The sequence below is a fragment of the Bombina bombina genome, chromosome 6 (assembly GCF_027579735.1).
Source record: "Bombina bombina isolate aBomBom1 chromosome 6, aBomBom1.pri, whole genome shotgun sequence".
In the NCBI taxonomy this organism is placed as follows: Eukaryota; Metazoa; Chordata; class Amphibia; order Anura; family Bombinatoridae; genus Bombina; species Bombina bombina.
The window spans coordinates 595,874,635-595,901,710 of record NC_069504.1 but is presented as its reverse complement, the minus strand read 5'-3'; the positions used below and the strand labels follow the sequence as shown (position 1 = coordinate 595,901,710).

General features: G+C 38.4%; 1 protein-coding gene across 2 annotated transcripts in view; it reads right to left on the bottom strand.

Annotated features, from left to right (window-relative positions):
* The window catches only part of LOC128663311 (uncharacterized protein HI_0077), a 265,688-nt gene that overhangs the window by 218,610 nt on the left and 20,002 nt on the right, over positions 1–27,076 (bottom strand). For both annotated transcript variants that reach the window (XM_053717579.1, XM_053717580.1), the window contains exons 2-3: positions 9,473–9,561; positions 9,222–9,340 (exon numbers count right to left, since the gene is read on the bottom strand). In XM_053717579.1, coding sequence (XP_053573554.1) covers positions 9,222–9,340; positions 9,473–9,561 — 208 coding nt within the window. The remainder of the gene's footprint in view (positions 1–9,221; positions 9,341–9,472; positions 9,562–27,076) is intronic.

Below are 27,076 nucleotides of genomic sequence, written 5' to 3'. Positions count from 1 at the left end.
GGAACCCTGACCCACCTCCATTCAGCTGCTCTCAGCTCAGCCCCTGTAGCTTATCCTGCCCAATTCAGCTAATAATAATACAGATGCTGAGCTGAGAGCAACTGAATGGAGGTGGGTCAGAGTTCTGATGTTTGCCGAGAGGCAGGAGAAACCAGAGACACTGGGGAAACAATAACACTGGATAAGCCTGACAGCAGCATTTAGTACAGGGCAAAGTGGAGATAGGTTACTAAACCACTTTGCCCTGTACTTAATGCTGCTGTCAGACTTATCCGCCTCACCGGTCCCTCTGCTGCTTATAAAAACATGGCGGCCTCCACAGCAACACGTGCCATGTTGCCAAGCGTTTGAGCTTGCTCTGAAAAGTCCCAGCTTTTCCAGCACACTGGAAGCGCTGGGACTTACGTCATCAGAGGGCTCAAAAAACATCAGGCATCTCACTTGCAAGTGTGAGAAAAACGCTCCAAGCGAGTCCCAGTTCGCTTGGAGCGCTGCCCGATCGCAGCCAGTGTGTGCTGCTGGGGGTCCTGCATTCCAATCCTTGCATTTGTTTAGTCAATGCTAATTGGAAGATGCAGCTGTCAGTCACTGAGACAAGAAGACTTCTAATCATTACATAAATGTTGTCATGGTTTTCGGTCTCAAGCTTCCTGGCTTCCCGTAAGTAAAGCCTGCCTGACTGCTGGCTCTGCCTGCTTCAAGATCACTCAGCACCCGGTGATCACACAGCAGCAATCATACAGTACAAACACAGTGATTATAGCACACAACATAGAAGTGATCAGACTGCACGCATTGTCTTTACTCTATATTTCCTGCTCTGCATTTTACCACCTTTTACATTGGGGATAAATCTTTATTAACTCTTGCGCCCTGGGCAGCCACCCCGAGTAACGGCCCTCTATATAACCTAAAACAACAGCACCTAACTCCTCCTCTAGCCTCACATTTTAGAGCATCCCTAGACAAGTTGTGATGATGGCTCACTCACTAAACTACAGTAACATTTAGTGGACAGAGCTGTGTGTGCGTGTGCGGTAATGGTGGGTGGGGGCGGGGCTAAGGTAACCTGCGGCCCAACAGCTATAACATCATGTCACAAAAAAATAAGTTTCCCACAAACAAAGAGCCACAGTGAAAGTACTCGGTGGGTGGGGCCAAGGTAACTGGCGGCCCACCAGGCATTTGCCTGGAATGCCCTATGGTCAGTCCGGGCCTGGTTGTGAAAAATATGATGTACTAAACATTTTGCTGGATTTCTGTTTGCTGTTACATTCTGTAAAGGACATTTGTATTGCTGCAGACAAAGATTTGCTCTTTTAGAAGCTTGTGCAGAGACTGTGAACAAACTGTATGCTGCTGTTAAAGTCACCTTGCTATTTTGGAAGAAAATAAAGTTTTGAAAACTTTAATTGGATTGTCCTCTATTGCATTTAAACCCTAGAAGACAGTGGTTGTCAAAGGTTCTTGTTATATATGGTGGAGAAGGCGGGCCGCCACATTTTATGTCTGTGGGTTTTATAATTTGCAAACAACATGGAGGAAGTTATTAAAGCACTGATTCAGTCTACCGCTGTGCAACAGGAGGCCAATAGAAAAGCTGCTGAAAACAGTGCAGCTCTGCAGCAGTTGGTGTTGGCACATACGGAGAACGCTATGATTATTGCAAAAACACAGAGAGCGTACTGCACGTTGCGGCAAGAGATTCAAGCTATATCTGAGAGACTGAGCTCTGATCCTGCTGGTGGCTGTCAAGGCTCTAAAGTTATACAAGCTAGTCACTATATTCAAAAGATGTCTGCAGCGGACAATGTTGAGGCGTATCTTCTTGCCTTTGAGAGAACAGCGGAAAGAGAAGGATGGCCAGCAGATGAGTGGGCGAGCATACTTGCACCTTTTTTAAGTGGAGAACCTCAAAAGGCCTACTTTGACCTAGAGCCGGAGCAAGCCAGTAACTATGACAAGCTGAAGGCTGAGATCCTGGCACGCCTAGGAGTGACTTCTGCAGTACGTGCTCAAAGATTCCACTCTTGGAGATATGCATCTGATAAAGCTGCAAAATCACAGATGTTTGACCTCATTCACCTTGCCAGGAAATGGCTGCAACCAGAGGTTAACTCCACTAATAAGATTGTGGAGATATTGGTGATGGATCGCTTTCAGCAAGGATTACCTGCTTCCCTGCGTCGATGGGTCAGTCAGGGTGACCCTCAAACTGAAGACCAACTGATTGCTTTAGTGGAAAGGTATATTGCGGCAGGAGAAGTTTTGCATTTACCTCCAGCAGATTTACCCTCCTCTCCTATTTGCCAGAAATCTACAAGAACTGGTAAGACTGTTCAAGGGGGAAGGGGGGTGAGAGACCAACAGTTATATTACAAGATACAAGGGACACTCCTCTGGGAAATAGAGGAACATTTAAATATAACCAACCTGGAAGGAAATCTAATTATAGTATTAAATGTTTTAAGTGTAATGAGGTTGGTCATGTTGCCAGAGACTGTGCCCTTAAAGAAGAACTGATGGACTATAATACAAGTGATAATACAGGGCCGCTCTCATTTCTGTCTAACTGTATTCATCCTGATAATAGTGATGTCTCTCACATGTGTTTGGTGACTGTAAATGATAGAATGTGTAAAGCATTACTTGATTCAAGTAGTATGGTTACATTAGTGGCAAAATGTATAGTACCTGATGTGACTATAGATCATATGCATAAAATGGGTATTCTTTGTGTTCATGGTGATAAACGTGAATATGCTATAGCTGATGTAAATTTCGAAACACAATGTGGTTCTTTAAAACATCGGGTAGGTGTAGTACCCAAATTAGTTCATGAGGTGGTGATAGGAAGAGATTTTCCTAAGTTTTTTTTTAATTATGGGCTTTAATAGTAAATTCAGCTAAGGAGTCCAAAGGAAATGAAACAATTGAGGATTTTGTGTTTCCTTTTTCTGAAATTGATTTGACCGAAAACAGTAAAGTAAAACTTATTGTCCTATGCCTGTATTGATAGGAGACCAGCCTATCCAGAATAATGAGCCAGGTGTTAGTACAGAAAGCAATGATGATTTATTAGATTTGGAGGTTAATTGTGGTAATTTTAAAAGTGCCCAATGGGAGGATCCCACTTTGGCTGAAGCAAGAAATTATATCCGGTTTGTAAATCGTGTTATTTCACAGCCAGAAAATCCATTACCTTATCCTAGCCTCACTTTGAAGTAAATAATAACCTGCTATACAGAATAGACAAAAAGGGCACAGATATTGTTAAACAGTTGTTGGTACCTCAAGTTTTTCGTAATACAGTGTTAAATCTTGCACATATTCACATACTAGGGGGGCACCTGGGAATGGATAAGACTAAAGAAATGGTCCTTAGAAGGTTTTACTGGCCAGGTGTGTTTAAGGCCGTTAATAATTATTGCTCTTCATGTCCCAAGTGCCAGCTAACTGCTCCCATTAGTGCCTTTACCAATCATTGATGTGCCATTCGAAAGAATTGCCATGGACTTGATAGGTCCACTGGTGAAGTCAGCCAGAGGACACCAGTATATACTGGTTGTCCTGGATTATGCAACCTGCTATCCTGAGGCAGTACCCCTACGTAATAGTTCTGCAAAATGTATAGCAAAGGAACTTATGCTTATGTTTAGTAGAGTGGGTATACCCAAGGAAATGTTGACAGATCAAGGGACTCCTTTTATGTCTAAGGTTACAAAAGAATTGTGTAAACTGCTCCATATTAAGCAGCTGAAAACCTCAGTATATCACCCTCAAACTGATGGGCTGGTAGAGAGGTTCAATAAGACCCTAAAGAGTATGTTACGGAAGGCAATTGATGTGGATGGAAAAAATTGGGACATTTTATTGCCTTATTTAATGTTTTCTATTAGGGAAGTTCCTCAGGCCTCAACATGGTTTTCACCTTTTGAACTTTTGTATGGTCGATATCCACGTGGGTTACTTGATATTGTTAAAGAGACATGGGAACAAGAAACTACACCCTATAGAAGTGTTATTGAGCATATATCTCAAATGCAGGATCAAATGGAGGCTGTCATGCCCATAGTTAGGGAACAAATGGGAAAAGCCCAAGAAGCACAAAAACACAGTTGTAATCGTAATTCTAGGGTAAGAGTGTTTCAGTCTGGTGACAGGGTACTAGTTTTAGTCCCTACAGTAGAAAATAAGTTTTTGGCTACTTGGCATGGCCCATATGAGGTCATTGAAAAGGTGGGTGATGTAAACTATAAGGTGAGTCAGCCAGGGAGAAGAAAACCTGAGCAGATATAATCACATTAATTTACTGAAACCCTGGAAGGATAGGGAGGTTTTGTGTGCGGTAAATACAACAGAGATACCTGTTACTGAACCACAGGTAAATGTTTCTGAAACCCTATCTGTGCATCAAATGCAAGAGGTCAAGGACTTTATTAGAAGGAACAGAGAGGTTTTTTCCATGATGCGAGGGAGAACTAACATAATTAAACATGACATAGTTACAGAACCAGGGAAAAATGTTTCCCTTAAACCCTATAGAGTTCCTGAAGCCCGTAGGGAGGCTATTAAATTGGAGGTGGAAAAAATGTTAAAACTTGGGGTGATTGAAGAATCATACAGTGATTGGAGCAGTCCAATTGTGTTAGTTACTAAACCGGATGATACTTTACGATTTTGTAACGATTATCGTAAATTAAATTGTATTTCAAAATTTGATACCTACCAATGCCTAGGGTTGATGAGTTAATAGAAAAACTAGGAAAAGCACGTTATTTAACAACAACTGATTTAACAAAGGCTATTGGCAGGTACCCTTCACTGATCAGGCAAAGGAGAAAACTGATTTTTCAACTCCAGATGGGTTGTTTCAGTATAGAGTTTTGTCATTTGGGTTACATGGTGCTCCTGCAACATTTCAGAGAATGATGGATAGAATTCTAAAGCCCCATGTTCATTATGCTGCAGCGTATCTTGATGATGTAATCATTTATAGTACAGATTGGGAATCCCATCTCCCAAAAGTTCAGGCAGTTCTTGACTCCATTTGACTCTGCTGGCTTAACTGCGAATCCTTCAAAATGTACCATAGGTTTAGAGGAAGCGAAGTACTTGGGATATACAATTGGGAGATGATTAGTTAAGCCACAGACAACTAAAATAGAAGCCATACAAAAATGGCCCCAGCCCCTAACTAAGAAACAAGTCAAAGGCAAAATCACCAGTGATGGTTAAATGGTCTACAGAAGCAGACAAGGCTTTTAAGAATTTGAAAGATGCCCTGTGTGCCTATCCAGTTTTGATAAATCCAGAGTTTTGTAAAGATTTTATAGTGCAGACTGATGCTTCTGATGTTGATGTGGGGACTGTTCTTTCCCAAGTGTACCAAGGGGAGGAACATCCTGTATTATTTCTTAGTAGAAAATTAAACCAACAAGAGAAAAATTACTCTATTGTTGAAAAAGAAGAAGAAGTGGGCTTTGGAGTCTCTTCAGTACTATTTGTTGGGGAGGAAATTCAGGTTGATTACAGCTAATGCTCCTCTCAAATGGATAGTCTGCAGCCTTTTGATTTCTTTGTTGAGCACAGAGCAGGTCTTTTGCAGGGTAATGCTGATGGTCTTTCAAGGGTACACTCTTTAATGTCTATGGTCGCTCACTCCACCAAGTGTGAGCTGGGGGGGAGGAAGTGTGACAGAAAGTCTGGTTTGGTGATAGAGGGAGTATATATTAGACCAAGTTTAATACATTTCACTTTACCATTTTGCTAAGAAACTCCAGGGAAGTGATTAGTGTTTTTTAGTTGTGAATACCTTACAGCTGTTAAAGACAATTAAACTCAGGTGTGGCTCATGATTACTGCTCCTAGAGTTTAAAAGGGAAGCATTTCTCTAGCTACGTAGATTACAGCCAGGCAGGAGGCCTGATATGATGTGTTGTGAAAAATATGATGTACTAAACGTTTTGCTGGATTTCTTTTTGCTGTTACATTCTGTAAAGGACATTTGTATTGCTGCAGACAATGCAGACAAAGATTTGCTGTTTTAGAAGCTTGTGCAGAAACTGAATCTGTTCCTTTTGCCTTACCTGTGAACAAACTGTATGCTGCTGTTAAAGTCACCTTGCTATTTTGGAAGAAAATAAAGTTTTGAAAACTTTAATTGGATTGTCCTCTATTGCATTTAAACCCTAGAAGGTTCTTGTTACAATATATATGTGTGTGTCTGTGTGTATATATATATATATATATATATATATACATACACACACACACACAGTATCTAACAAAAGTGAGTACACCCCTCACATTTTTGTAAATATTTTATTATATCTTTTCATGTGACAACACTGAAGAAATGACACTTTGCTACAATGTAAAGTAGTGAGTGTACAGCCTGTATAACAGTGTAAATTTGCTGTCCCCTCAAAATAACTTAACACACAGCCATTGATGTCTAAACCGTTGGCAACAAAAGTGAGTACATCCCTAAGTGGAAATGTCCAAATTGGGCCCAAAATGTCAATATTTTGTGTGGCCACCATTATTTTCCAGCACTGCCTTAACCCTCTTGGACATATAGTTCACCAGAGCTTCACAGGTTGCCACTGGAGTCCTCTTCAACTCCTCCATGATGAGATCAAAGAGCTGGTGGATGTTAGAGACCTTGCGCTCCCCCACCTTCCGTTTGATGATGCCCCACAGATGCTCAATAGGATTTAGGTCTGGAGACATGCTTGGCCAGTCCATCACCTTTACCCTCAGCTTCTTTAGCAAGGCAGTGGTTGTCTTGAAGGTGTGTTTGGGGTCGTTATCATGTTGGAATACTGCCCTGCGGTCCAGTCTCCGAAGGGAGGGGATCATGCTCTGCTTCAGTATGTCACAGTACATGTTGGCATTCATGATTCCCTTTAATGAACTGTAGCTCCTCAGTGCTGGCAGCACTCATGTAGGCCAAGACCATGATACTCCCACTACGATGATTGACTGTAGGCAAGACACACTTGTCTTTGTACTCTTCACCTGGTTGCCGCCACACACGCTTGACACCATCTGAACCAAATAAGTTTATCTTGGTTCCAGTAATCCATGTCCTTAGTCTGTTTGTCTTCTGCAAACTGTTTGCGGGGTTTCTTGTGCATTATCTTTAGAAGAGGCTTCCTTCTGGGATGACAGCCATGCAGACCAATTTGATGAAGTGTGCGGCATATGGTCTGAGCACTGACAGGCTGACCCCCCCACCCCTTCAACCTCTGCAGCAATGCTGGCAGCATTCATACGTATAATATCCAAAGACAACCTCTGGATATGACGCTGAGCATGTGCACTCAACTTCTTTGGTCGACCATAGCGAGGCCTTTTCTGAGTGGAACCTGTCCTGTGAAACCGCTGTATGGTCTTGCCCACTGTGCTGCAGCTCAGTTTCAGGGTCTTGGCAATCTTCTTATAGCCTAGGCCATCTTTATGCAGAACAACAATTCTTTTTTTTTCAGATCCTCAGAGAGTTCTTTGCCACGAGGTGCCATGTTGAACTTCTAGTGACCAGTATGAGAGAGTGTAAGAGCAATAACACCAAATTTAACACACCTGCTCCCCATTCACACCTGAGACCTTGTAACACTAACGAGTCACATGACACCGGGAAGGGAAAATTGAAAATTGGGCCCAATTTAGACATTTCCACTTAGGGGTGTACACACTTTTGTTGCCAACGGTTTAGATATTAAAGGCTGTGCGTTTAAGTTATTTTGAGGGGACAGCACATTTACACTGTTATACAGGCTGTACACTCACTACTTTACATTGAAGCAAAGTATCATTTCTTCAGTGTTGTCACATGAAAAGATATAATAAAATATTTACAAAAATGTGAGGGGTGTACTCACTTTTGTGAGATACTGTATATATATATCACACTAACTACCTATATATCCTATGGATCAATAAATGTAAAGTGTGTGAAATAGGAGTTATGATCTGTGTGGTATATTTCTTTTAAAATATTTATGCAAATATGATTGAGGGTGCAATCGATTTTTTAATAATCAAAACATAGTGTGAAAAAAGTATTGCAGTTTAATTCCAAATTTATTACACTTGCTCGTTCATCTGTAGGAGTGACTCACCGCTCTATCAGAAACACAAAATCGCAATGCACAACGAAGCATTGCGATTCTGTGTATAGGGAAGAAGCAGGATTGCAGCGCGCATGCGCACGTCTAGAGGGACCGCGCGCTGTAAAAATAGTAGAAGACGGACGTTCGATCGGCTGTTGGCTCCAGGGGCAATGACGGTAAGTATATAAAAAAGGTTTTTTTCCGTAGGCGGACAGAAAAGGCTAGTTTAGCTAAAAATCAAATAAATATTTTTAATGCTTCCACTGCGCTTTTGCTCTGCATAACATTAATAAATAAAATAATATATTATAATTTTCAAATGCATAATTTTTATTAAACATTGTTTACAGTCCCTTTAATAGCAATTTCATTTATGCCCGACATTTAAGAAGCACCGGGCAGGCAAGGCTCGATCCAGTGAACCTGTCCACCCAGTATCACAGCCGCCAATACACTGCCCGCATTTATCATTGCACCAGCAGGTGGTAGTGCAATGCCGCCCCTTGCTAGCAGGTGGCCAAACGCGTGCCAGCAAGGGCCGTCAATCACCTTGGTTGGACTTGATCTGGGTGATTTCAGTTCGCCAGCTAAGAGCAGTCTGATGACCGCTGCTTCTTAACTGCGGCTGCAGACTCGCTTATGCCAGCCTGAACTTAAGCTACATAAAGCTGCATCTTGCAAAACATAATACTATTTATATAAAAAGCAAGCTAAATAAAAAATAAATGTATATTGTAATTTTGTCTATTTTCTTTCATTAAATGAATGCATTAATTAGGAAAATACATTTTGTGTTTAATGTCATTTTAATGCAACACATTATGGCTGGAAAGTCAAAACACCTCACCTTAGCAAAAGGATTTCTGAGACAAAGTAAGACAAAATGAGATACATCACATGACAGACAAGACATTATTTGGATGTCCTCACTAAATCAATTAATGATTCTCAAAGCATATGCCAAAATTACATTTCAACTGGACCAAAACAATATCAAACATTTTAGGAGTGACATAACTGGACTGGGTTTAGGCCAGCATAAAATAGATATATACGTATTACACCAACAACCTAATTCCATTACAAATACTACTATGATCTGACCTGTAGTCCAGAAGATGAGGAGCCATCTTCCAAGCAGAATTCAAAATCATGCCATGGGCATATTAATGCCAAGCGACCACTGCACAGTTCTTCAATGTCCCCTTGTTCCAATGGTCCCCCTGCCAAGAAGAGACATTAAGGGGAAAATGTGATTAAATACAATAATTTAAGCCACCACAACAGGACCTAATTATGTAATTTCTCACCAAAATCTATATAACAAAAATTACTATGACTTATAAATAGAATACCTTCATGGGGGCACGCAGAATCCATGGCATAGAATTTATCGTCTTTTGTGTGGATTAAAACCACATGCTCACCATCCTCAGAATAAAGCCTAGAAGAAGATAACATGGTTAAACACTACAAAACCATCTGCACATTCCTGTTAAAGAAATCAACCATTTTTCGAACTGTATTATTTAAAAAAAAATAATAAAGAGGAGAAGATATGATTCCTCCAAAAAAAATTCTCTGAAAACAATAATATATGGTAGGAAATTGGCATACACTGAGAGGGAAAAATAGCAACACTTATCTCACAACATAATAAATTAGGGAATCTTCTACTTCTTGAATTACAGTGTATGAAAAGTACACAGATTAATTTTCCCTATTTCAATCCAGAGTGAGCAACCCCTGAAACCAAAGCTTCATGACCACAGGTTTAATTATATAGTAAAGTATAATTATAATAGTAAATCACAAAAGCTGGTTCTGACAACTCACAAATTTCCTCAGCATGTGCAAGTTTGGATGGAGTTACTGCAAAATCTAATAGAATGTCCAAATAAACAATTCCAACATCACTATGCATGTTTATTCATCTTTATTGTAACCTAATGATCAAATGCAATATGGCGACATTTTGGGCTAAAAACCCTTACTCACGCCATGGGTTGTTAGCCTGAAATGTCGCCATATTGGCTTTTATCTTTGTTCCAATAAAGATGAATAAACAAGCATAGTGCTGTTGGAACGGTTTAATTCTAATAGTAAACAAAGTAACCACAAAGAGACCAGTCTCCTCCACAGAAAATGTTGACAACCGGGTGGCATTATAAAGTAGCTGGGTAGGGGAAGTGTAATACTTTCTAATATTATATCATTTTCTGCTATGCAAAGCACAAATGAATGCAGAGGCGGCCTTCACAGGCTTATAAATTAGCATATGAGCCTACCTAGGTTTAGCTTTCAACTAAGAATAACAACAGAACAGAGCAAATTTGATGATAAAAGTAAATTGGAAAGTTGATTAAAATTACATGCCTTATCTGAATCATATAAAAGTTTAATTTGGACTTTACTATCCCTTTAACACAAATGTATTTTAATGATAATTTGTGCACTAAAAATTTAATAATTTTAATATTAGCTAATCTTAATAATGGCTAAAATTTTAGCCAGGTGGTGTACGCCCTTAAAAGGTCCTGGGGAGAGCACTATAAAGGCTATATGAGAAGCTAACAAGAAGAGTATCCTATATATACAAAATGTTAAAGAAAGCAAGATATATTCCTGCAGGAAACGTTTTTGAGCTTGTCTGTTGAGCTGTTGTTGGGCCACTTCTCTCTTTTCCATCTATCTCAACATTGTTTATAGATCAACTATACTTCAAAATGGTGTCCTAGAAAAATAGGAGGATACTGCTTTAAAACTTTTGGGAATTTTTTTACCTGTTCCCATTTATTTAGAGTGACCGAGTACATTATAGTACACTTCAAACAGACTCAGCCAGTTCAAAGAGAATTAGTCAGTTTTCTACTACCAGATCTATAAACCAGATTGCATATTAAAAGGGACAGAAAACCCAAAATTTTATTTCATGATTTAGCTAGAGCATACATTTTAAAGAACTTTCCAATTTACTTATATTTTAAATTTTGCTTCATTCTCTTGGCATCCTTTGTTGAAGGAGCAGCAATGTACTACTGAGAGCTAGCTGAACACATCAGTAAGCCAATGACAAGAGGCATACATGTACAACTACCAATCCGCAGCTAACTTCCAGCTGCTGAGCCTGCCTAAGTATGCTTTTAAACAAAGGATTCCAAGAGAACTAAGCAAATTAGATAATAAAATAAATTGGAAAGTTGTTTAAAATTGTATGCTCTGAATCATAAGGGAAACATTTTGGGTTTCAAATCCCTTTAAGGGTTGAAAAAACATAATTTATGTAAGAACTTACCTGATAAATTCATTTCTTTCATATTAGCAAGAGTCCATGAGCTAGTGACGTATGGGATATACATTCCTACCAGAAGGGGCAAAGTTTCCCAAACCTCAAAATGCCTATAAATACACCCCTCACCACACCCACAAATCAGTTTAACGAATAGCCAAGAAGTGGGGTGATAAGAAAAAAGTGCGAAGCATAAATATAAGGAATTGGAATAATTGTGCTTTATACAAAAAAATCATAACCACCACAAAAAAGGGTGGGCCTCATGGACTCTTGCTAATATGAAAGAAATGAATTTATCAGGTAAGTTCTTACATAAATTATGTTTTCTTTCATGTAATTAGCAAGAGTCCATGAGCTAGTGATGTATGGGATAATGAATACCCAAGATGTGGATCTTCCACGCAAGAGTCACTAGAGAGGGAGGGATAAAATAAACACAGCCAATTCCGCTGAAAAAAATCCACACCCAAAAATAAAGTTTATATTTTATAATGAAAAAAACTGAAATTATAAGCAGAAGAATCAAACTGAAACAGCTGCCTGAAGTACTTTTCTACCAAAAACAGCTTCAGAAGAAGAAAACACATCAAAATGGTAGAATTTAGTAAAAGCATGCAAAGAAGACCAAGTTGCTGCTTTGCAAATCTGATCAACCGAAGCTTCATTCCTAAACGCCCAGGAAGTAGAAACTGACCTAGTAGAATGAGCTGTAATCCTTTGAGGCGGAGTTTTACCCGACTCGACATAAGCATGATGAATTAAAGATTTCAACCAAGATGCCAAAGAAATGGCAGAGGCCTTCTGACCTTTCCTAGAACCGGAAAAGATAACAAATAGACTAGAAGTCTTTCGGAAATTCTTAGTAGCTTCAACATAATATTTCAAAGCTCTAACTACATCCAAAGAATGCAATGATCTCTCCTTAGAATTCTTAGGATTAGGACACAATGAAGGAACCACAATTTCTCTACTAATGTTGTTAGAATTCACAACCTTAGGTAAAAATTGAAAAGAAGTTCGCAACACCGCCTTATCCTGATGAAAAATCAGAAAAGGAGACTCACAAGAAAGAGCAGATAATTCAGAAACTCTTCTAGCAGAAGAGATGGCCAAAAGAAACAAAACTTTCCAAGAAAGTATTTTAATGTCCAATGAATGCATAGGTTCAAACGGAGGAGCTTGAAGAGCCCCCAGAACCAAATTCAAACTCCAAGGCTTTATACAAACCAAAGCTTGCACAAAACAATGAATATCAGGAAGATTAGCAATCTTTCTGTGAAAAAGAACAGAAAGAGCAGAGATTTGTCCTTTCAAGGAACTTGCAGACAAACCTTTATCCAAACCATCCTGAAGAAACTGTAGAATTCTCGGAATTCTAAAAGAATGCCAGGAAAATTGATGAGAAAGACACCAAGAAATGTAAGTCTTCCAAACTCGATAATATATCTTTCTAGATACAGATTTACGAGCCTGTAACATAGTACCAATCACAGAGTCAGAGAAACCTCTTTGACTAAGAATCAAGCGTTCAATCTCCATACCTTTAAATTTAAGGATTTGAGATCCTGATGGAAAAAAGGACCTTGTGACAGAAGGTCTGGTCTTAATGGAAGAGTCCATGGTTGGCAAGAGGCCATCCGGACAAGATCCGCATACCAAAACCTGTGAGGCCATGCTGGAGCCACCAGCAGAACAAACGAGCATTCCTTCAGAATCTTGGAGATTACTCTTGGAAGAAGAACTAGAGGCGGAAAGATATAGGCAGGATGATACTTCCAAGGAAGTGACAATGCATCCACTGCTTCCGCCTGAGGATCCCTGGATCTGGACAGATACCTGGGAAGTTTCTTGTTTAGATGAGAAGCCATCAGATCTATTTCTGGAAGTCCCACATTTGAACAATCTGAAGAAATACCTCTGGGTGAAGAGACCATTGGCCCGGATGTAACGTTTGGCGACTGAGATAATCCGCTTCCCAATTGTCTATACCTGGGATATGAACCGCAGAAATTAGACAGGAGCTGGATTCCGCCCATACCAGTATTCGAGATACTTCTTTCATAGCCAGAGGACTGTGAGTCCCTCCTTGATGATTGATGTATGCCACAGTTGTGACATTGTCTGTCTGAAAACAAATGAACGATTCTCTCTTTAGAAGAGGCCATGACTGAAGAGCTCTGAAAATTGCACGGAGTTCCAAAATATTGATCGGTAATCTCACCTCCTGAGATTCCCAAACCCCTTGTGCTGTCAGAGACCCCCACACAGCTCCCCAACCTGTCAGACTTGCATCTGTTGAAATTACAGTCCAGGTCGGAAGAACAAAAGAAGCCCCCTGAACTAAACGATGGTGATCTGTCCACCACGTCAGAGAGTGTCGTACAATCGGTTTTAAAGATATTAATTGAGATATCTGTGTAATCCCTGCAGCACTGGTTCAGCATACAGAGCTGAAGAGGTCGCATGTGAAAACGAGCAAAGGGGATCGCGTCCGATGCAGCAGTCATGAGACCTAGAATTTCCATGCATAAGGCTACCGAAGGGAATGATTGTGACTGAAGGTTTCGACAAGCTGATATCAATTTCAGACGTCTCTTGTCTGTCAAAGACAGAGTCATGGACACTGAATCTATCTGGAAACCTAAAAAGGTTACCTTTGTCTGAGGAATCAATGAACTTTTTGGTAAATTGATCCTCCAACCATGATCTTGAAGAAACAACACAAGTCGATTCGTATGAGATTCTGCTAAATGTGAAGACTGAGCAAGTACCAAGATATCGTCCAAATAAGGAAATACCACAATACCCTGTTCTCTGATTACAGACAGAAGGGCACCGAGAGCCTTTGTAAAAATTCTTGGAGCTGTTGCTAGGCCAAACGGTAGAGCCACAAACTGGTAATGCTTGTCTAGGAAAGAGAATCTCAGAAACTGATAGTGATCTGGATGAATCGGAATATGCAGATATGCATCCTGTAAATCTATTGTGGACATATAATGCCCTTGCTGAACAAAAGGCAGGATAGTCCTTACAGTTACCATTTTGAATGTTGGTATCCTTACATAACGATTCAATATTTTTAGATCCAGAACTGGTCTGAAGGAATTCTCCTTCTTTGGTACAATGAAGAGATTTGAATAAAACCCCAGCCCCTGTTCAAGAACTGGAACTGGCATAATTACTCCAGCCAACTCTAGATCTGAAACACATTTCAGAAATGCTCGAGCCTTCGCTGGGTTTACTGGGACACGGAAAGAAAAAATCTCTTTGCAGGAGGCCTTATCTTGAAGCCAATTCTGTACCCTTCTGAAACAATGTTCTGAATCCAAAGATTGTGAATGGAATTGATCCAAATTTCTTTGAAAAAACTTAATCTGCCCCCTACCAGCTGAGCTGGAATGAGGGCCGCACCTTCATGTTGACTTAGGAGCTGGCTTTGGTTTTCTAAAAGGCTTGGATTTATTCCAGACTGGAGATGGTTTCCAAACTGATACCGCTCCTGTGGATGAAGGATCAGGCTTTTGTTCCTTATTGTGACGAAAGGAACGAAAACGATTATTAGACCTAAATTTACCTTTAGATTTTTTATCCTGTGGTAAAAAAGTTCCTTTCCCTCCAGTAACAGTTTAGATAATAGAATCCAACTGAGAACCAAATAATTTATTACCCTGGAAAGAAAGGGAAAGCAAAGTAGACTTAGAAGACATATCAGCATTCCAAGTTTTAAGCCATAAAGCTCTTCTAGCTAAAATAGCTAGAGACATATACCTGACATCAACTCTAATGATATCAAAGATGGCATCACAAATAAAATTATTAGCATGTTGAAGAAGATTAATAATGCTATGAGAATTATGATCTGTTACTTGTTGCGCTAAAGCTTCTAACCAAAAAGTTGAAGCTGCAGCAACATCCGCTAAAGATATAGCAGGTCTAAGAAGATTACCTGAACACAAGTAAGCTTTTCTTAGAAAGGATTCAATTTTCCTATCTAAAGGATCCTTAAAGGAAGTACTATCTGCCGTAGGAATAGTAATACGCTTAGCAAGAGTAGAGACAGCCCCATCAACCTTAGGGATTTTGTCCCAAAACTCTAATCTGTCAGATGGCACAGGATATAATTGCTTAAAACGTTTAGAAGGAGTAAATGAATTACCCAAATTATTCCATTCCCTGGAAATTACTTCAGAAATAGCATCAGGGACAGGAAAAACTTCTGGAATAACTACAGGAGAATTAAAAACCTTATTTAAACGTTTAGATTTAGTATCAAGAGGACCAGAAGCCTCTATTTCTAATGCAATTAAGACTTCTTTAAGTAAAGAACGAATAAATTCCATTTTAAATAAATATGAAGATTTATCAGCATCAACCTCTGAGACAGAATCCTCTGAACCAGAAGAACCATTATCAGAATCAGAATGATGATGTTCATTTAAAAATTCATCTGAAAAATGAGAAGTTTTAAAAGACTTTTTACGTTTACTAGAAGGAGGAATAACAGACATAGCCTTCTTAATGGATTTAGAAACAAAATCTCTTATGTTATCAGGAACACTCTGAGTATTAGATGTTGACGGAACAGCAACAGGTAATGTAACATTACTAAAGGAAATATTATCTGCATTAACAAGTTTGTCATGACATTCAGTACAAACAACAGCTGGAGGAACCGATACCACAAGTTTACAGCAGATACACTTAACTTTGGTAGATCCAGCACCAGGCAGCAGATTTTCCAGAAGTATCTTCTGACTCAGTGTCAACGTGGGACATCTTGCAATATGTAATAGAAAAAACAACATATAAAGCAAAATTGATCAAATTCCTTAAATGACAGTTTCAGGAATGGGAAAAAAATGCCAGTGAACAAGCTTCTAGCAACCAGAAGCAATAAATAATGAGATTTAAATAATGTGGAGACAATAGTGACGCCCCTATTTTTTAGCGCCAAAAAAAGACGCCCACATTATTTGGCGCCTGAATGCTTTTGGCGCCAAAAATGACGCCACATCCGGAACGCCGACACTTTTGTCGCAACTTCCGGCGACACGTATGACGCCGGAAATAGAAAAAAAAAATTGCGCCAAAAAAGTCCGCGCCAAGAATGACGCAATAAAATGAAGCATTTTCAGCCCCCGCGAGCCTAACAGCCCACAGGGAAAAAGTCAAATTTTAAGGTAAGAAAAAATTGATTTATTCATATGCATTATCCCAAATATGAAACTGACTGTCTGAAATAAGGAACGTTGAACATCCTGAGTCAAGGCAAATAAATGTTTGAATACATATATTTAGAACTTTATAAAAAAGTGCCCAACCATAGCTTTAGAGTGTCACAGAAAATAAGACTTACTTACCCCAGGACACTCATCTACATGTAGTAGAAAGCCAAACCAGTACTGAAACGAGAATCAGTAGAGGTAATGGTATATATAAGAGTATATCGTCGATCTGAAAAGGGAGGTAAGAGATGAATCTCTACGACCGATAACAGAGAACCTATGAAATAGACCCCGTAGAAGGAGATCATTGAATTCAAATAGGCAATACTCTCCTCACATCCCTCTGACATTCACTGCACGCTGAGAGGAAAACCGGGCTCCAACCTGCTGCGGAGCGCATATCAACGTAGAATCTAGCACAAACTTACTTCACCACCTCCATAGGAGGCAAAGTTTGTAAAACTGATTTGTGGGTGTGGTGAGGGGTGTATTTATAGGCATTTTGAGGTTTGGGAAACTTTGCCCCTCCTGGGAGGAATGTATATCCCATACGTCACTAGCTCATGGACTCTTGCTAATTACATGAAAGAAATGGCAGTTTGTCAGAGAAATACAAGAGTTGTGATTCTTTGACTTTTTTTCTAAAGAAATCAGAGTATGTTTTAAAGTTTTCTGATTAAAGCCCATTTACACTTGTACTGCTATTCTTATTTAATGTCAATTTCTGTGATTTATCTGCAGTTCTCCTTTCAAGATTCATCTGAATTGTTCTACATTTAAAAACAAAATTTATGCTTACCTGATAAATTTCTTTCTTTTGCGATGTACCGAGTCCACGGTTTCATCCTTACTTGTGGGATATTATCCTTCCTAACAGGAAGTGGCAAAGAGAGCACCACAGCAGAGCTGTCTATATAGCTCCCCCCTTAATTCCACCCCCCAGTCATTCGACCGAAGGCCAAGGAAGAAAAAGGAGAAACTATAAGGTGCAGAGGTGAATGAAGTTTTCAATAAAAAATACTGTCTGCCTTGAATAGACAGGGCGGGCCGTGGACTCGGTACATCGCAAAAGAAAGAAATTTATCAGGTAAATATAAATTTTGTTTTCTTTTGCAAGATGTATCGAGTCCACGGTTTCATCCTTACTTGTGGGTTACCAATACCAAAGCATTAGGACACCTTTGAAGGGAGGGACAAGACAGGAGCCTAAACGGAAGGCACCACTGCTTGCAAAACCTTTCTCCCAAAAATAGCCTCTGAAGAAGCAAAAGAATCAAATTTGGAAAATTTGTAAAAGGTATGAAGCGAAGACCAAGTCGCAGCCTTACAAATCTGTTCAACAGAATCATAATTTTTAAAAGCCCATGTGGAAGCCACCGCTCTAGTAGAGTGAGCAGTAATTCTTTCAGGAGGCTGCTGTCTAGCAGTCTCATAAGCCAAACGGATGATGCTTTTCTGCCAAAAGGAAAGAGAGGTAGCCTTAGCCTTTTGACCCCTACGTTTTCCAGAATAGCCAACAAACAAAGAAGATGTTTGACGAAAATCTTTGGTTGCCTGCAAATAGAACTTCAAAGCACGAACTATGTCCAAGTTGTGCAATAAACGTTCCTTCTTAGAAGAAGGATTAGGACACAGAGAAGGAACAACAATCTCCTGATTGATATTCCTGTTAGTAACAACCTTAGGGAGGAACCCAGGTTTGGTACGCAAAACCACCTTATCAGCATGGAAAACAAGATAAGGCGAGTCACATTGTAATGCAGATAATTCAGAAACCCTTCGAGCTGAAGAGATAGCAACTAGAAACAGAACTTTCCAAGATAGAAGCTTAATATCTATGGAATGCATGGGTTCAAACGGAACCCCATGAAGAACATTAAGAACTAAATTTAGACTCCATGGCGGAGCAACAGGTTTAAACACAGGCTTGATTCTAACTAAAGCCTGACAAAAAGCCCGAACGTCTGGGACATCTGCCAGACGCTTGTGCAATATTAAAACAAAGCAGATATCTGTCCTTTTAAGGAACTAGCTGACAATCCTTTCTCCAATCCCTCTTGAAGAAAGGACAAAATTCTAGGAATCCTGATCTTACTCCATGAGTAGCCTTTGGATTCGCACCAAAAAAGATATTTACGCCATATCTTATAATAGATCTTCCTGGTGACAGGCTTTCGAGGTATCTATGACCGACTCAGAGAAACCCCGCTTTGATAAAATCAAGCGTTCAATCTCCAAGCAGTCAGTTGCAGAGAAATTAGATTTGGATGCTTGAACGGACCTTGAATCAGAAGGTCCTGTCTTAGTGGCAGAGACCATGGTGGCAGAGATGACATGTCCACCAGGTCTGCATACAAAGTCCTGCGTGGCCACACAGGTGCTATCAAAATCACTGAAGCTCTCTCCTGTTTGATTCTGGCAATCAGACGAGGAAGGAGAGGGAAAGGTGGAAACACATAAGCCAGGTTGAACGACCAGGGTACTGCAAGAGCATCTATCAGTACTGCCGGAGGATCCCTGGACCTGGATCCGTAACAAGGAAGTTTGGCGTTCTGACGAGACGCCATCAGATCCAATTCTGGTGTGCCCCATAGCTGAACCAGTTGAGCAAACACCTCCGGATGGAGCTCCCACTCCCCCGGATGAAAAGTCTGACGACTTAGAAAATCTGCCCCCCAGTTCTCTACCCCTGGGATATAGATTGCTGAAGATGGCAAGAGTGAGTCTCTGCCCATCGGATTATCCTGGAAACCTCTATCATCGCCAAGGAACTCCTTGTTCCCCCTGATGATTGATATAAGCTACAGTCGTGATGTTATCCGACTGAAATCTGATGAATCCGGCCGAAGCCAGCTGAGGCCACACCTGAAGAGCATTGAATATCGCTCTTAATTCCAGAATATTTATCGGTAGGAGGGCCTCCTCCTGAGTCCACAAACCCTGTGCTTTCAGGGAGTTCCAGACTGCACCCCAGCCCAGTAGGCTGGCGTCCGTCGTCACTATAACCCGCGCTGGCCTGCGGAAACACATTCCCTGGGTGTTAGGGGTAATATGAACCTGACGGCAGCCATCTTGTTCCCCGCATCCATTTTGTAATGATTAGACTTTTATTATAGTGGTTTATTATGTAGTAAGAAATATGCTGATGTTAGGGAGACTTGCATAGATATAATAGCCCTGAGAATGACCCTGTCGATGTGCATTGCTATCTCTACAAGATGTCAAACGGCTGTGATTTGTGCTGGGCCAGGAGGCCCAGTTACTGTTTATCTATAGTTAGGTATTCCTGTAGAAATGACTCCCTAACACTCCTTTTATTCCAATTATATTTTCTATGAGTTTCTTTGTTCTTATAGAAATACCATGTGAAATGATGTAATTATGAATACGTCACTTGTTAAACCTATATGCTGTAACTCTTATTGTAAGAATATTATAATATCTAGGGAGCATATATATACATTGTATCATTTTATATGTTATGTTTAATTGTAATGTATCTTTTCTGTATCCCTTTAATATTCAATTGTAGCTAGACGCATAGTGACCTTTATACACACATTTTACATGTACTTTTAAACCCTTGAGCTATGTGTGAGAAAACACTGCTGATGTAAGGAATTTTAGTTAGGTCAAAGGTAGCTATACATCAGATTGGAATATTTTGAGATCCTACATTACTCCTTTTTCCTGTCAGTCATAAATTTACTTAATATCTTCAAGGATATCTGACAAATGTGATGTACAACTTACAGGATGCCAGATGTTTTCCTTATCTTAGAAATGAGCTAATGACTACAGATTTCAATGTATTCTGAAATGTATATAAACTCGCTATCCTGACCAATAAAGTTAGAGTTGTTCTGCAGACATATCCTTGTGTGTATTTTGTGGAACAACCCTCCAAGTACTTGTAACAACTTTGCAGTGCCGATACCAGAGTCCTGAAGCAGAGGAGAACAAGAGGGTCGTAGTCCTAGAGGAGTCCTCTAACAAATGGTGTCCAGAAGTGATAGCTTGTCAAGGGGTAAGTAAAACACTTGTTTTGCACTGTTTTTTGCTTACCCATTGTCAAACTAGAACCCTATAGGACCAGACACTCAGGTTATCTATACAAAAAATATATATAAATATAGTGGGGAATGTGTATGTATGTTATGCATATCTGTGTTTTTTTATGGAAATTTTTGGTTATAAAGTAGTATCTGAGGTTAGAGGCCTCCAAGTGATACATGGTTTATTGATTACATGGTATCTGAGGTTAGAGTCCTCTGAATGATACATGTTAATTGTTTTTTTTTTTATTAGATATGGTATCTGAGGTTAGAGTCCTCTGAATGATACATATTTATTGGTTCTTTGATATTAAATAGTGTCGGAGGTTAGAGGCCTCCAGTGACATATGATGAGGTTAGAGGCCTCCAGTGACATATGATGAGGTTAGAGTCCTCTAGAGACATATGTTTTTATTGGTTAAAATATAGTATTTTAAGGTTAAAACGGAGTTCGAGTCTCTGTTGGAATATAAGGATTTAATGTGGTATTTGAAGTATATAGTGTTGTATGCGGTATATATGTTGTAAAATAAAGGGGTATAATTCATAAAATTTATTGCATATTATCCATAAACTGTGGTATCAGCCTGGAAATTGTTTTGCTATCTTTGTCTATGCGCAATCTGTTTCTTTCATGCTTGCTATAAACTGAACTTGCTGTATTGCATTTGTTTTTCTGCTTGCACACTTCAAATTGCTGTATTGCATTTGCATTTTCTAATTGCTTTTAAAGTTTGCTTTTTTATTGCTATATAATTACTGTGCTGTTTTGTGCTTAAAATATATATTAAGTGACTGTGCATTTTATTACTGCTGCTCTTTTTGTGTTGTTAAAGAAAAAGTTTATTTCAGGCAGAAAGGCACCCACTCTAGAGAGGGAGGGGGGATCATAAAAAGATCTGTCAGTGAGCAGCTGTGTAGAGTCAGTGAAGAGAAATTTAAAAAAACTGTTCCGTTGTATGTGTGTGCAGTAAGAAAAGGAGATTTAAGTGTAACAGATTTAATTATTTGAAATGTATTTATCTCAATTTGTGAGGACATGGCCAATCTTTTCAGATTCAGATATATACAAATACATTTTAAATTTTGAGGAAAATTAATAAATATATGTTTTCCTGAAACATGTCACGCTCTGGTAAATATGAAACTGTTTCTGGTATGATTAAAGGGTTGACGTATGTTGTATTTGTAAGGTCTGTGCACAGAGTTGGTGCACCCAATGACATATAGTTATAAGCTGTAATTGAAAGTTTATTTAAAAGTGCGTCCGTTTTTGTTGCAAGTAAATTAATCTGCAGGGCATGCTACAATACAGAGGTGAAATTTGTGTGGTAAATCATACAAGCAGCCTAAATTATGGTTAGAATATACATATGTAATTTACGTAATGAATGGTTAGTCCTTAAAGGGACAGTGTACTGTAAAATTGTTTTATATTAATGTATTTGTAATGACTTGTGATACAAGCTGAATAGTTTCAAATGTAGGAGAAGTTGCATTTGCAAGTTTGTGTATATATAAAGTAAATTGTAATGGTTTGAATTGTTTGTCTGTAAAATCAGAACTCCGTGTGTAGACAGAGCACTAGAAAATTGTCATTTTATTAGCAGCAATAACACTGTATTAGTAGTTTGCAAAATATATATTTTTTGGGACCTTTCTTTGTATTCTTTTTAAATCTGCCATTTAGTTAGCAGATATTTCTTTTGCAGTGTAACTGAATTCTCTCTGTAATGCAAACTAATTGATAAGTTGTCTACAATCTTAGTGTTACGATCTGTGAGACAAAAAAAAAAAAAAAAAAGACAAACAGAGGAGTGAAAATATTTAAAGGGATATAAAATCTGAGATTTTAAGGAAATATTTACAGAGAAGACAATGAGGTTTACTGTAAGCCTAACACTAGTATATTTAACTGTGTCAGCAGTTTCAATTAAAGATAATTTTTAATTTGAGTAAAATGTCCCTTTAACTAGCCTGCATCCCACTGTGTGTTTTTATGCTGGTTATGCTTGCTTAGGCTATTTAATGAATGTCAGTATACATGTTTATTATAAGTAAGGCCAATGACTCATTGGGAATAATTTAAAGGGGAAATTTTTATTATTATTTTTTTTTGTAGAAAGCTTATTTTATTTTTTGTTATATACATTTGTTACATTTGGCTAGAGAGCTGCAGAATGGTGAATATCAAATTATAAACAAAGTTAAATCAAATAATTGTGTTGTTATTAAAATTTTGGTTATGTAAAAGTATAAACTGGATTCTAGCAGCTTTTCACAAATTATTTGTGCCACATCTGATTTACTTAAAGGGACAGTCTACCATATAATTGTTATTGTTTTGAGGATGGATAGTCCCTTTATTACCCATTCCCCAGTGTTGCATGGCCAACACAGTTGTATTGGTATGCTTTTTGCCTCTGTAGTTGCCTTGTGTCTAGGGGCATTCTTACAGCTCCCTGGTCACATGACTGTGACTGTTTATGGTCTATTGTCTTAAATTTAGCATTGTTTTGTGCTGGATCTTGGATGACCCCCTGTGCCTGAACACAGTGTTATCTATATGGCCCACGTGTATTTTGTCTCTCTGTGTTGGAAAGAGATTTAAAAAGCCTGTGATAAGAGGCAGCCCTCAAAGGCTTAGAAATTAGCATATGAGCCTACCTATGTTTAGTTTAAACTAAGAATACCAAGAAAAAATTTGATGATAAAAGTAAATTGGAAAGTTGATTAAAATTAAAAGTCCTATCTGAATAATGAAAGTTTAATTTATACTAAAATGTCCCTTTAACAGTGGATTTGCATGGTGCATGTGAGCAGGAGCTATATAGAACAGTGGCTGTATCATTATTATCTAATTATTCCCAAAATTGGATACTTAGGTGTTTGTGTGTTCTTTTGTAAATATATGGTTAGGGATTTTATGTGTAAATATGCAACTGGAGTTTATTGAGCATCTGCGGTGATTGCATTATTAGTGTGATCTCATAGAATTGTACATGGTAGAATTTGCAGAACCATGGTATAGATGGTTGTTTTAGGATTTTAATTATTTTGTAGTGTTTTGCGAGTGCTGCGTTTCAGGGAATGGCAGAATTGGTTTTGAATTTCAGGTTAATTTTGGTTGTTAAAAGTTTGTGTCGGCTGTTCATGTTTTGTTTTGTAAAATGGACAATTGGTTTAAGTGTTTTCTAAGAGAATGTTGTGTTTTTATTTTTCGTGAATGCGTGTGGTAAGGTGCTGTATGAATGGAATATTGCATGTGGAGGTGTATTTGATTTTGCTTGCTATTGAGAATTGCATTCTGCATGCATGAGTGGAGTGCATAATTTGTCTTTTCGTTTTTTGTTATGTTGTGTTTGCATGCCACATGGGATGTTTCACGCAAACAAGGGGGAAGTATTGATGAGTATCTTTATGTGATAGGGGTGATTGTTTTTAGGTACTGTCTTCAGAGATTAAAAGACACTAACTGAATTATCTTTGAGTTTTCATATTTAGGTGAAATCTGTACAGGCAAAATTCCATAAGTGCACTCTTCAAAAGATTAAAGATTGAAAGCAAGTAAACCTTTAAAGAAAGAAAAGAAGAAAATGAAAGACCTTTTGTCAAGCTTGTTTTAACCACCATACTGCAGTAAAAAAAGTTACTGAACTATCTTTGGATCCATTCTTTGCTTTGCATGCTGGTACCAGCCCCAGAACTGGACTCTGGGTAATCCATGACTTTCTCCTCTGATGTGTGTCTTCAGGACATAAAGACTATCCTTCTCTGGACTGTGCCTTATCGCTCGATATGGAGGTCCTGTTATGGTGTTACAGGGTCAACCAATTAAATTAGGGGAGTATTGTTTAACTTGATTACTTATATTGCTTGTTTTGTATTCTCTTGTATTTTATTGATCATATTGGGTATAAGACATCATATGCTTCATTGGTATTAGTGCACATTGTAGTTTATGTGCTTAACATAGTAATTTTTAGATAAATGTAACTGTGAACTGTGCAGTATTGTACCCTATTGAATGGCCCACTGAGTATAAAAATATGTTTCAGGAAAATGCTGCAATATATCATAATATCTTAGACCCTTCACCCTTTAGAACATAAGGAGGACACTTCTAAGCTAGAAGTTTATAGTAAATATACAGAGAAATGTTTGTTTCAGGGAATAGCCTAATTATAGTTTATGAAAGCAAATGTATTTTTCCCTTTTATTAATTAGTATGGTATCTGCAAAGTGAATTTGGTCATTCCTGATGTTTGTCAAAGAGAGTAATTCTTACCATAAAGATGTGTTTACCTTTAAAAGAACTTGTAGTTTTAAATTATGTTCTGTTTGTATGCTTTCCTCATACAGGAGTGTGAGAGAATTTAGGTTGGAGAATTATAAACATTATAGATAGCAGCCATCCAGAATAAAGCAACACGAGGTTCTTTTATTTTTAGAAGTTCAAAGTGACTGTGTAAAGAAATTCATTTATTTTTATTGACTGTTTTCTTTTTTTTCATTTTTGCTACAGGGCAGGCCTTAGAGTCTAACAGGTTTTCACTTGCGTAGTATTCATGAAGTATCATTTAAAAGTGTATAGAGAAGTTGTAAATTATTCTCTGAGAAATGTCAATGTATTTAGTTTGTATTATATATCAACAATGTTTTGTTTTATTTTAAATGACATAGGAGGAAAGTGACGTTTTATTTGGACATAATTGTGATTGTATTGCGGTGTGTACTCATCCTGTACTGTTTCTGTTTGCTTCCTAGACTCCCTGTGACTCGAGTGTTTGCTTGCCATGGGTATCCACTGGTTGCCTTGTCTACCCCATGAACAAACCATCAGATTTCCAGTATCTCCCTGCGGAAGAACCGTGGATAAGCACCCCTACTGCATGACCCCCTGTGCCTGAACACAGTGTTATCTATATGGCCCACGTGTATTTTGTCTCTCTGTGTTGGAAAGAGATTTAAAAAGCCTGTGATAAGAGGCAGCCCTCAAAGGCTTAGAAATTAGCATATGAGCCTACCTATGTTTAGTTTAAACTAAGAATACCAAGAAAAAATTTGATGATAAAAGTAAATTGGAAAGTTGATTAAAATTAAAAGTCCTATCTGAATAATGAAAGTTTAATTTATACTAAAATGTCCCTTTAACAGTGGATTTGCATGGTGCATGTGAGCAGGAGCTATATAGAACAGTGGCTGTATCATTATTATCTAATTATTCCCAAAATTGGATACTTAGGTGTTTGTGTGTTCTTTTGTAAATATATGGTTAGGGATTTTATGTGTAAATATGCAACTGGAGTTTATTGAGCATCTGCGGTGATTGCATTATTAGTGTGATCTCATAGAATTGTACATGGTAGAATTTGCAGAACCATGGTATAGATGGTTGTTTTAGGATTTTAATTATTTTGTAGTGTTTTGCGAGTGCTGCGTTTCAGGGAATGGCAGAATTGGTTTTGAATTTCAGGTTAATTTTGGTTGTTAAAAGTTTGTGTCGGCTGTTCATGTTTTGTTTTGTAAAATGGACAATTGGTTTAAGTGTTTTCTAAGAGAATGTTGTGTTTTTATTTTTCGTGAATGCGTGTGGTAAGGTGCTGTATGAATGGAATATTGCATGTGGAGGTGTATTTGATTTTGCTTGCTATTGAGAATTGTATTCTGCATGCATGAGTGGAGTGCATAATTTGTCTTTTCGTTTTTTGTTATGTTGTGTTTGCATGCCACATGGGATGTTTCACGCAAACAAGGGGGAAGTATTGATGAGTATCTTTATGTGATAGGGGTGATTGTTTTTAGGTACTGTCTTCAGAGATTAAAAGACACTAACTGAATTATTTTTGAGTTTTCATATTTAGGTGAAATCTGTACAGGCAAAATTCCATAAGTGCACTCTTCAAAAGATTAAAGATTGAAAGCAAGTAAACCTTTAAAGAAAGAAAAGAAGAAAATGAAAGACCTTTTGTCAAGCTTGTTTTAACCACCATACTGCAGTAAAAAAAGTTACTGAACTATCTTTGGATCCATTCTTGCTTTGCATGCTGGTACCAGCCCCAGAACTGGACTCTGGGTAATCCATGACTTTCTCCTCTGATGTGTGTCTTCAGGACATAAAGACTATCCTTCTCTGGACTGTGCCTTATCGCTCGATATGGAGGTCCTGTTATGGTGTTACAGGGTCAACCAATTAAATTAGGGGAGTATTGTTTAACTTGATTACTTATATTGCTTGTTTTGTATTCTCTTGTATTTTATTGATCATATTGGGTATAAGACATCATATGCTTCATTGGTATTAGTGCACATTGTAGTTTATGTGCTTAACATAGTAATTTTTAGATAAATGTAACTGTGAACTGTGCAGTATTGTACCCTATTGAA